The following is a 12,724-nucleotide window of genomic DNA, read 5'->3' on the forward strand; positions in this document are numbered from 1 at the left end:
TTTTAAAGAACAGTTTGTCCAATAACCTCAGTTAGATTAAAATCCACTTTTACAATGATGATTATCTTTCATGGTAAAATCAGGATGAGAAGTTTGCACTGAATGTGGTAGAGAGCATTCAATGTCACAGGCCAATGTAGCAAATCAACATTCCTACTTTAAATTCCCACAATCAACACACAAATCCTTATACAGGCGACCATGACTTATGACCACTCTGGAAGCAGAAATTCCCTATAATAAATTCACTTTTGACAGATCTATTCAAAATCCTTACGGCCTGCTCAAATCACTGGTTAAAAATCTATGATAACAAATAAAATTTACTCTTGTGGAACATGAGTCAATTTTGAATCTACTTTCAGTTTGTGTTTCTCGGCTCATGCAGGTGATGGAAAATCGTCATATTGATGGTTTTCTTGGAAACAGAACTATCCCCCCTCCAATTACACAAGGGCCAACTGCATGTGACACCCAATACTGCAGAAGAATTGCAGTCACTATAAAATTAGAAATGCTTTTATAAACACACTCTCATTGCATTGTTTGGTTTCCTATCCACCTAACCCATAACCAAGATTCTCATCATTTAACTCAACTTATATCGCACCTTAGTAAAGCAGATCATGGATGATAGATTCAATGCTTACAGGTTTTGAACCAGTTACACATTACATTTAAGTTCCATTTCTATTTTCTTTATCCTATTTTTTGTCATCTGAATTAAAGATTTGGATAATCATGGGGTAACTAGATTAGCAAATGCAGACATCACCAAGATTGGGGGCACAGCAGACAATGAAGACTATCAAAGCTTGCAGTGGAATCGGGACCGGCTGGAAAATAGCCAATAAAATTTAATGCAGATCAATGAGAGGTGTTGCACTTTGGGAGGACAAACCAGGGTAGGACTTCACAATGAATGATAAGGCACTGGGGAGTGCAGTAGAACAACGGGATCTGGGAATACAGGTCCAAACTTCCTTGTTTGGAATACAGGTAGATAGGGTGTAAAAAGAGCTGTTGGCACATTTCCCTTCGTAAACCGGATTACTGAGTACAGGAGTTGGGATATTAAGTTGAAGTTGTACAAGATGTTGATGAGGCCTAATGAATCAGAATCAGGTTTATTATCACTGGCATTTGTCGTGAATTTTGTTAACTTAGCAGCAGCACAATGCAATACATGGTTAATATAGAAAAAAGTAAGAAAATCAATTACAGTAACAATATGTATATTAAATAGATTAAAATAGTGCAAAAGAGAAATAATATTTAAAAAATGAGTGAGTGGAGTAGGGGGCAGGGATTCAGATTTCTGAATCATTGGGACCTCTTTTAGGGCAGGTGTGACCTGTACAAAAAGAACGAGTTACATTTGAATCCCTGGGGGACCAATATCCTGGCGGGGAGGTTTGCTACGGCTTCTGGGGAGAGTTTAAACTAGAATTGCCTGGGGGTGGGAACCAAACTGAAGAGACTGGGGAAGAGGAGGTTGGCTCTCAAATAGAGAAAGTTTGTAGACAGTGCGAGAGGGAGGATAGGCAGGTGATAGAGAAGGGACGTGCTCAGACCGAAGATTTGAGATGTGTCTGTTTTAACGCAAGGAGTATTGTGAACAAAGCGGATGAGCTTAGACCTTAGAGCGTGGATCAGTACTTGGAGCTATGATGTGGTGGCCATTACAGAGACCTGGATGGCTCAGGGACAGGAATGGTTACTTCAAGTGCCAGGTTTTAGATGTTTCAGAAAGGACAGGGAGGGAGGCAAAAGAGGTGGGGGCATGGCACTGTTGATCAGAGATACTGTCACGGCTGCAGAAAAGGTCGATGCCATGGAAGGATTGTCTACGGAGTCTTTGTTTTTAGAGGTTAGGAACAGGAAGGGGTCAATAACTTTACTGGGTGTTTTTTATAGGCCGCCCAATAATAACAGGGATATCGAGGAGCAGATAGGGAAACAGATCCTGGAAAGATGCAATAATAACAGAGATTTTAATTTCCCAAATATCGATTGGCATCTCCCTAGAGCAAGGGGTTTAGATGGGGTGGAGTTTGTTAAGAGTGTTCAGGAAGGTTTCTTGACACAATATGTAGATAAGCCTACTGTGTCGACTGCGAGGAATGTATCTCCCACATATAACAAGGATAGGGTGTATTTTGCTTGTCCAAAGATTTCAAGAGAGCCCTAGTTAGTGTGTCCACCATTTGCTTTTCAGATTGCATAAAGACCTGGTGGAGTTTCCTTCACTTTCTACCATTGTACCCTGCCATTATTCTTGTGGCTAATCCCTAGACTCTCTATAATGACTTATGAATGAACATACAACTGTGACCCATTGGTAGCTCTCAGTGCCATCTTCCACTATCTTTGTGTTCTATCTTTAGCCTCTGTCCACCACCTAACGATAAAAGAGAACTTTTTCAGCATTTTGTCTATTATCATTCACAGCCAGAGACAGTAAAGAATGCAGGAACACTAAACCGTTTGCATTCTTTGCTTAAATCATTAACTCAGCTTTCCATACAAATCTTTCTGGTTTTGTTTAATCATCCTTAGTATTATATAGCTCAAGTACAGATTCTGTTAGATTCAGATTTTAACAAGCACTGGATTTTTGAAATTGCATTACAATTCATGAAATCATGCAAATTACATTTACAACACAACTGAGGAAACCACCACTAAGATTCATTCATTACTTTTCATGAAATGAATAGCAGCACTATTTTTATGCAGTAATGTAATTAAGATAAGACTCAAAAATCACAGACTAGTGGATTCCAGTCATCATAAATAATGGAATTCCTTTCAGTATTCAAAAAAGAGGTCATCTGATAGATATTGTCTCACATTAACAAATGTGACATGTCTACTGTACTTACATAATCTTCAATGATTTCTTTGATGGCAGCAACTGAGAGAATGAAGATAAGTGGCATCAAAGTTGTATATCTTCCTGTAGGAGACACATCTGGAATTTGCTAAAACAAAGAATTCTTCACTTTAAAATATTTCATTCATTATTTTATAAATATTTATATAAACTACCCAGGAAGAACACAAACAATAACAAGAATGAGATATGACCTAATTAATTTGGTTGTTCTCAACACTCTCCTTGGCCTCGGTTTTTCCAGCCTCAGTTATTTTTAAATCCCCATCAAAGACTTAGACAAAGGAAACCAAGGGTAAAGTTTCCACATTTGCTAACTATACAAATGATGGCAGAGTGTGGCAGTCTTAGCCATTGACTTGAGTCAGGAGGTCAGTCAAAACACTAAAATGAGCAGAAATGTCTTTACTTATTTCATATATTTTAACTTACTATTTAATAGACTTACATAATTCAGTTTTTTCCTCTATATTTATTTATCATGTACTGTTGCCGTAAAGTTAACAAATTTCACGACATATGCTGGTGATATTAAACTTGACTTGAATGGTGAATCTTTGGAAATTGTAGCATTTGAGCCAATAAGGTACATTCAGTACCAGAAAAAGCCAGTCCTCGTTAGAAGATTGGAGGTGGAGAAGGTCAGAAACTTTAAATTCCCTGGTGTTAGCAGTTCAGAGGATCTGTCCTGGGACCAGCGTGTAAGTGCCATTGCAAAGAAGGCATGGCAACATCTCTGATTCATTCTTAGAATTTTGCACATTTTGAATTTTAAGATCCGTTGACTAAGAAAATCCAAGAATCTGGCAAAGTTGAAGCAGTCATAGTCATGCTGAATGGCAGGAGCATGACATTCTCCTGTTTCTTTTTTTTAAATGATTTTCTCATAAAATTTCATCATGGCTGACCTAAAATAACTGAAGACCCTTTCTATTAAACTATGCAAACGCATTTACCAGACAGATCGTAATGTGAATAAGTGGTTCTTCACCCATCAACAGATTTTATTTTACAAAAAATTCCTGATCCTGGGAACTAACGTAATCTCAGATTCAGTTTCATTTATTTACCTCATAACATTGAAATATACAGTGAAATATAAGCAGAGGACACAGCCTCAGAACAGCGGGGCACCCTTTTAGAATGGAGTTGAGGAATTTCTTTAGCCAGGGAGTAACGAATCTGTGGAATTTGTTAGCACAGACAGCTGTAGAGATCAAATCTGTATTTAAAGCAGAGGTTGCTCGATTCCTGATTGACATGAAGGGATACAGGGTGGGAAGGGGGGAGAAGGTAAGAGATTGGGGCCGAGAGGGAAAATTGGATCAGCCATGATGAAAAGGCGGAGCAGACATGACGGGCCAAACGCCCAACACAGCCTAAGGATGTGCTTGTGATGGGGGCAGCTTGGAGCTGTTGCCACACATACCGGTGCCAACATAGCATTAGTATACAAGAAAGTGAGACTTCACAGAAAAAAATGGCACTAAGTGAGTAATCCACCTGCTTGGTTAATTATATAACTGAAAGAACTACCAAAATCTCTCCCGGAAAATGAACATCACAAACAGTAGCATTTAAATAGACTAATGAAATACCAAAGGTAAGCAAAAGAGAACCTATTAATATTAAAATCCATGGTGCATCTATACTGGGTCTTGTAAGATGATCAACTACTTTGATTTCCAAATTTGGGCTTATAGAGATTGATAAATTACTTTAAAGCAGTGAACTCATTGGCCCACATTATTCATTAACAGGGGGCGGGGGGGAGCAGTGCTACATTATTAAAATATATTTATCATTAAAAAGATCAATGTATTTAATGATCCATTTAAATAATTTTTTACTTGAGCTGGGAACCAACATTTCATGATTACAAACTGTAACACAAACAACACGCTTAGAAGTGTGAAACTATTCACCAATTATGAGACAGAAAATCTGGGGTGCCCAGCATTAAGTTTTAGTGGACATCATGGGATAGTCATACAAAAAAATATTTTCTCCACTAATAATTCTGGCTTAAATAGCAAGACAGATAGGTAAAGCTTTTATAGCTTCGAAAACATTGGGGTTGAAAAAAATGGATAGGTAAACGAACATGTCCAGGGGACAACCTGCAGATAGCACTTTCACCAGTTATCTTCAGAAATCATAATGGAAAGACAGGGTGTAATGAGTTTTGTTGCATATACTCTTTGCTAAGAAACAGACGGGCATTTCAGCAAAACATCATTGAAGCCACCAGAAGAGAGACGACAGTTTGAAAGGTACTTCAATGACCAAAAACAAAACTCTGCTGAGTATACTGTAATGATGAAGGTAATAACTCAAAGCAACAACAATAAAGTCAAGAGCAAATTTTTGCCAAAAGACAATTCAAGTCAATATCAGAATTTTAACAAATTAGGTTATCAAGAAATCCTAACATAAATTGATAAATTAAATGACAAGAGCTTATGCAGTAAATCAGCACAAAAAATATAAAACAAGGCGAAGCCCATCCAAACTCATGAATCATTAGTCTGGGCCTAAAAACTTAACTCCTAAATTACTTTCTCCTACAAATGCAGCTTCAAATGTTATTTTTATAAAAAAAAGAAAAATGAAAACTGGTCTATCAGTACACACATTTCCTATAGCTAATAAATTCACCTCAATTTTTATTCTTTTGAGTATTTTAAAATCTACCCTCTAATGCATCGTTGATCTCAAGTAGAGAGCAGATAGGATGCTTCATTAATTGCCTCAATCTTAGGGCTGATGCAGAAAGGTGTATGGTAATTGGGGCAGGACTGATTTGGGAAGAATCTTGAAGGTTCCCTCAGCTAACCCTTATGGATGGAATTTGTTATCAGAGAAGTGCAATAAAACACTTGAATGAAATTATATATATGTATATACACATACACACACAATGAGCCCCAAAATACCAGAGAAATAGTTTAAAATTAGAATGGAACCCCACCCAAACACATCCAAGTTTAACTTACTTGTAATAAGGCTATAAAGAGAAAGAAAGCATTTGCAGCTCTTCTGATCTGTTCATACAAGAAGCGAGGCAGGAATGTTACCACGCTGTATTTTGCTGTGCTGTCAGTAATGAAAAAATGGACATTATTACTTAAGAGTGAAAACAAAATCAAATCAAAAAATATCACTAACAATCATTTCCCAAGAAAGGAAACAATTCTACAACTAAGGATTTGTTGCTTTCATAGCAGAAATAAGTTAACAGTAAGTAGAAATCAGGAAGGTGATAGGTGAAACCAGATGAGGGAGAAGATAGGTAGGAGGGGGAGGTGGAATAAAGTGAGAACTTTGGAGGATATAGTGTCTACCATGCAGAAATCAAGGTTCTAAATTACCTTGCCCAGAAGAAGAAGGAGATTAGCAATTGAGTCACAAGTTGGACAATTGTGAGCCCAAGCCCAAATCAAAAATGGCCTTTAACAGCAGGTAAAGCTGGGAAAGAGTTTATTTATTTAATTTTAATTCAGAGATTCAGTATGGAATAGGCTTCCTGCCACTCAACAACCTTGACTTAGCCCTAGCCCAATGATGGGGCAATTTACAACGACCAATTAATCTACTAACCGGTGCATCTTTGGACTGTGGGAGGAAGCCAGAGCACCTGGAGGAAATCCACACATTACATGGGGAGGACATACAAACTCCTTGAACTCTGAACTTCAACGCCCAGGTTCCTGCTAATCATATGAGGAGCATTTGATGACTCTGGGCCTATACTCGTTGGAAATTAGAAGAATGAGGTGGGATGCCATTGAATCTTATCACATGTTGAAAGGACTTGATCGAGTGAATGTGGAGAGGATGTTTCCTATAGTGGAGGAGTCAAGGACCAGAAGGCATAACCTCAGAATAGAGGGACGTCCACTGAGAATGGAGATGAGGAGGAATCTCTTTAGCCAAAGAGTGGTGAATCTGCATAATTTGTTGTCATTTATTGCCTGAGGATGCCTGGTCATTGGGTGTTTTTAAGGCAGTGATTTATAGAATCTTGATTAATCAGGCAGGAAAGGTTACGGGGAGAAGGTAGGAGAATGGGGTTGAGAGGGAAAATGGATCAGCCATGATGAAACAGCAGAGCAGATTGGATGGGCCCAATGGCCCAATTCTGTTCCTATCTCTTATGGTCTAATATTGATGTAAAGTCATATCAAACACACAGTCAATTACATGTTGCAGAATACCACAGACAGTTTATAAAACAAATGTAAATTTCAGAACATACAGTAATCTCTTTTGATCTCCAGCACTTATCCTTACCATTATGAACATTGCAACCAGATCTTAAAGCAACATTCTGCTATACAACCAATATTCCTGCAGCTAGCCGCAGAGGTGCTGCCACTGAATGACCGGGTGAGTGGAGGAGGGAGGCAGAAAGGTGCTCTCGTGGGTCAGAGAGGCCTGTACAAGCCAGTGAAGAAAACAACAGAGGGCATTGTTTTGCGCAAGAGGACTCCAGGGATAAAACCAAGTCCTCCAAGATGGAGAGTGCAAAGAGTTGTCAAGGACTTGCGCATTGCCTTAATGCCTGAACTTTGCGCAGTCTCTAGGGGCAATAAACCCGCAGTACTGGCAAATCTCCATGTCTATTCCTGAGGAATGGAAGAAGATGAGCTAAAGTCTTTCCTCACAGATGCACAAAACACAGCCAGTTGAATGTTTATTTACTGCTTATCCCACTTATGTGCTGAACTGAAACCTGTGGGCCTGCACTAGGCACTGTTTTGTTCTATATACTATTTGCTTACTTTTATTGTTTTATGAATTTGTTTTTTTCCTCCCTATCTCTGCACATTGGGTGTTCATCGTTATTTTTAATGGGTTCTTTCAGGCTTCTTGTTTTGTGGCTGCCCATAAGGAGATGAATCTCAAGGTTGCATAATATATAAATAATTTGAATAAATATGATATTCTTTGCTAAGCACCAAACTTTTAAAGCTTGTAAATACTTTAGAATTTTAAATAGGATCAAAAGCACTAAATTACTGAGTCGGGGCCTGGTAATGCTATAAAAGCAAGTTTCGAGTACTGTAAATATGCTGTCATATCATAAACACCTAATTTTTTTTAATCACTAATTTTTATTGCAACATCAACAAATTACATTCAATACAACCAGTTGCCAATTACATTTTGACTGCTTAACCCAGCCACCCCCAACCCTCAGTGCCATCCCCCCACCCCTCATCCCCACCCCCCTCTCCAATCCTCCCACCCCTCTCTCCCTCTCCGCTCCACCAACCAACTGAATAGTACTGGATACACAGACAAAGCATTACTATTTTAACAGATTTTTAAAGTTAGATATCAAATTTGTCCACATTGAGATTGGTGTCTGATGTAAACACCCAATTTTAATGTGGCCACTATCTCTGATACTGTTGTTTGATAGAAATCTGAATATAAACTAGATTACTAGTCAACTTTATTTACTTATCTATTTACACATACAATGCCACACTGTCCCACCTGTAACTGGACAATTAGCCTAATCACAGGACAATTTAAAATGACTTACTAACTTTAACATTTTTAGAATGTAGGAGGAAACTGGAACTCTCTGTGGAAACCCACAAGCTCGAGGGAAGGACGTACAAACTTCTTACAGACGGCATCAGAATTAAACTCTGAAGTCCAACACCCCAAGCTGTAACAGCAACTGCTTTCAGTCTGAGCAGAACCACGTTACCAGCGGTTAATGTATTAAAATGTTGCATAAGAATGCCCTTTGAAAGAGATTCCAATCTGACATTCTGCCCTCTCCCACCCCACTCTCACCTTACCCCTAATCCTGCAACAGAAAGAATGGTTTAACACAGGCATGGAATTTGGGCAATGAGCAGCAGAGTAGGAGATGTGGCAGAGATCAGCTACAGTAGTTTGTAATGACACTGGGGATATCAAGACAGGTTAGTGACTTGGCTTCCACAGGCAAAGCAGACTGGACACAAGCTGCATTATATCTTGTATCTGTGAGCAAAGGAAATTACCGATCAGAGTGAAGGCAAAATATGAGGTCTAAGTGTTGACTCCTGAGATAGCACAATTTCAATGGCCAAAATTTTACAAGAGCTAGCATCTTATTGAAGAGTGAGGCTGAACTTCTCACTGGAAATAAGTTTCACATACTCATATGCCTCAATTTAGTTGATGAGCTCTGGGGGAGTCTCTAATCCAGAAAAAAAATACCAGTGTAAAAGAAATTTTCACCTTAAACCAAAAGTCCAAATTTCAATGCCATTATCTTCTGAATTTGTTGAATTCAATACAGAAATAGTCCATGGTAAACTGTCTCCCCAAGTTTCAATCCAAATGGAGCACCTAGCAGAACGCTGAACTATGGAAAATGTTCCCAAGTGATGAAGATTTTAAATCAATGTCAAGTTACAGATCAAGAAAGTCCAACGGCACTATTCAGAAGAAAAGCAGCAACTAATTTATTCAAAGAAAGGGGCTTCCTTTCCTCCGTCATCAGCGCTGCCCTCACCCGCCTCTCTTCCATTTCGTGCACATCTGCCCTCAACCCATCCTCCCACTGCCATAGCACGGATAGGGTTCCTCTTGTCCTCACTAGCCTTTGCGTCTATTACATAATTCACCATAACTGCCACCTCCAATGGAATTCCACCACCAAGCGCATCTTTCACTCCCCTGTCCCCTCTACTTGGATCACTCCCAGTGCGGCCTCCGTTATATCAGTGAGACCCAACATAGACCGGGGACTGCTTCATTGAGCACCTTCACTCTGCCCCCCACAAAAAGTGTGATCTTCCGGTTTTCACCCATTTCAATTCGATTTCCAGTTCCCATTCTGACATGTTAGTCCATGGCCTCTTCTACTGCCATGATGAGATGATGAGGCTACACCCAGGTTGGAGGAGCAACACCTTATATTCCATCTGGGTAGCTCCAACCTGACAGTATGACCATCGATTCCTCAGACTTCTAGTAATTGCACCCACCCCTTCACCCTTCCCCATTCCTGTTTCCTTCTCTCGCCTCATCTCCTTACCTAGCCATCACCTACCTCTGGTGCTCCTTCCCCCTTCCCTTTCTTCTGTTCTCTCCTATCAGATTCCCCCTTCTCCAGCCCTTTATCTCTTTCACCAATCAACTTCCCAGCTCTTTACTTCACCCCCTCCCCCGGTTTCATCTATCACTTACCACTTTGTTCTTCTTCCCCACATCCCCCGCCTGCTTTCTCTGACTTCTCTTTCTTTCCCAAAATGTCAACTGTTTACTCTTTTCTATAAATGCTGACTGGCCCACTGAGTTCCTCCAGCATTTTGCATGTGTTACCACGTGAAAAAAATCCTAAACCAAGGTCACAGTTCAGATTTTTTAAAATCCAGCAGTATTATTCAGAAGAAAAGTAGCAACTGATTTAGTTAATACTTGACCTCAATCATGATCACTAAAACCAATTACTTGGTCATTGCTGTAGGTGTGAAGCAGCTATTCAGAAATTGGCTGCCACATTATCCACATTACAACAATGGTTACATTTCCAGAGTTTCATTAGCTCCAAGTACTTTACAAAATTTGAGGGTCGCAAAAGGCATTTTATAAATGCCGCCGAAACTCTTTTCAATAAAATAACATTCAGCCCCTCACAACTGAATAATGAAATTCCTTTACGACTATCCGTTATGAATAGTAACGATTACTATTACAAGGCAACGTTCAGAAAGTCTCTGAAGAGCAATACAAAACCTTCAGCATATAAATAACTCAGGACTGGGTGTCGGCATCAGGATACCATTACCAGTAAGCTGGCACTAACGTATCTGTTCTTTCCTTCCCTTCTTACCCTCCCCTGACATCTGATATACAAATTGAACTGTAAACAGAGATCTCACTTCTAGATTCACATGCATCTTTTTTATCCTCAGGAGCAGGGGCGAGCGAGCTCACTGTTGTACGTGGCACAGATATGGCCCACACCTCATTCTCATACTGCAATTTTCACCCAGGTCAAAAACGGAGTGTGCCTGTAGAAACGAACACAACTTTGAGAAAAAGAGTAGGGGAGATGCTCCCAAAGTGGTCTTCACCCAGATGGAGTGGGTGGGGTGGCTTTTGGAGGTGTGAGAAAGTTTCAGGCCATGCATCGAGCCCGGATTCACAAGAAGGAAAAAGATGATGACCTTAAACCCGTCTTAGTTGCCTCATGTGGTGGTGCTGAGATTGCATTCTTTGAGCAGCATCTGAAGGAAAGGCTAGGGTCTTATTTGTCTCCAGTACAAAGACCGTACAAACAAATTCTGCATTTATAGTCTTCAATTAGAGTCAAAGAGTAAAAAATTATGAAAATGTTGACAGCAGGGGAAACAGTCTTAGGCTACAGATAAAATTTACTCTGGGTTTCAGCACCTAAGTTACAGGGAAAGGCTGAGCAAGGTAGGTCTTTATTCTTTGGAGCGCAGAAGGTTGAGAGGGGACTTGATAGAGGTATTTAAAATTATGAGGGGGATAGATAGAGTTGACGTGGATAGGCTTTTTCCATTGAGAGTAGGGGAGATTCAGATTTGAGAGTTAGGGGGCAAAAGTTTAAGGGTAACACGAGGGGGAATTTCTTTACTCAGAGAGTGGTAGCTGTGTGGAACGAGCTTCCAGTAGAAGTGGTAGAGGCAGATTCAGTATTGTCACTTAAAGTAAAATTGGATAGGTATATGGACAGGAAAGGAATGGAGGGTTATGGGCTGCGAGCGGGCCAGTGGGACTAGGTGAGTGTAAGCGTCGGCATGGACTAGAAGTGCCAAGATGGACTGTTTCTGTGCTGTAATTGTTATATGGTTTATATGGTTATAAGCTGATGCACTCTAGGATAAGCATAGGACATACACAGGAATAAAGGATCCTTGATATACAAGTTCAAGATCCCTGAAAAGAGCGGCACAGATAGAGAAGACAGTGAAGATAACACAGTGCTTCCATTAGCCAGAGCATGGATGCCAAGCACAAGGATGTTATAGTTAAATGTCATAAAACAGGTTAGGCACACAGGTTGAGGACCAGAATCAGAATCAAGTTTATAATCACTGTCACATTTTGTCAAATGTGTTATTTTGCAATAGATAAAAATACTATAAATTACAATAATAAATAAATATTAGAAGTAAATTAAGTTGTGCAAAAAGGGAGCAAGTAGTGAGGTAGTGTCCATGCAATGGTACACTGCCCATTCAGAAATCTGATGGCAGAGGGGAAGAAGCTGTTCCTAAAATGGTGAGTATGTGTCTTCTGGCTCCTATACCTCCTCTCTGATAGTAGTAATAAGAACAGAGCACATCCTGTGTTGAACACGGAGCTGGACTCAATAAAAACAGCCTGGCATAGGTGTTGCTGATGGCCAAGTGGTCCAAGGCCGAGTGGAGAGCTAGTGAGATTGCATCTGCTGTAAACCTATCGTGTTGCTAGGCAAATTGCAGCGGATCCAGGTCCTTGCTTAGGCAGGAGTTAATTCAAACCATGACCCACCTCTCAAGCACTTCATCACAGTAGGAGTGGTGCAACTGAGTGATAGTCATTGAGGCAACTCATCCACGTAGTTCTGATGGTCACACCAGAGGAGGGGTTCCGAACCATTTTTAACGCAATGGACCAATACCATTAAGCAAGGGATCAGTGAACCACAGGTTGGGATCCCTCACACAACAGCACTGGAAAGGGTGCTGAGGCAATTGACCAGGCTGAAAAGTTTCAGTCATGGGGAGAAATTAGATAGGCTGGGCTTATTTTCCTCAGAATGGAGAAGGCAGAGGGGTAACCTAATTGAGTTATACAGAGTTT

The 12,724-nt window shown here is 40.0% G+C and overlaps 1 protein-coding gene across 9 annotated transcripts in view; it reads right to left on the minus strand.

Annotated features, from left to right (window-relative positions):
* The window catches only part of atp8a2 (ATPase phospholipid transporting 8A2), a 461,717-nt gene that overhangs the window by 322,691 nt on the left and 126,302 nt on the right, over positions 1–12,724 (minus strand). For all 9 annotated transcript variants that reach the window (XM_073043757.1, XM_073043755.1, XM_073043759.1 and 6 more), the window contains 2 exons: positions 5,893–5,992; positions 2,886–2,984 (listed from right to left, as the gene is read on the minus strand). In XM_073043757.1, the coding sequence (XP_072899858.1) occupies positions 2,886–2,984; positions 5,893–5,992 (199 nt within the window). The remainder of the gene's footprint in view (positions 1–2,885; positions 2,985–5,892; positions 5,993–12,724) is intronic.

This window comes from Hemitrygon akajei, chromosome 4 (genome assembly GCF_048418815.1).
Source record: "Hemitrygon akajei chromosome 4, sHemAka1.3, whole genome shotgun sequence".
Lineage (NCBI taxonomy): Eukaryota > Metazoa > Chordata > Chondrichthyes > Myliobatiformes > Dasyatidae > Hemitrygon > Hemitrygon akajei.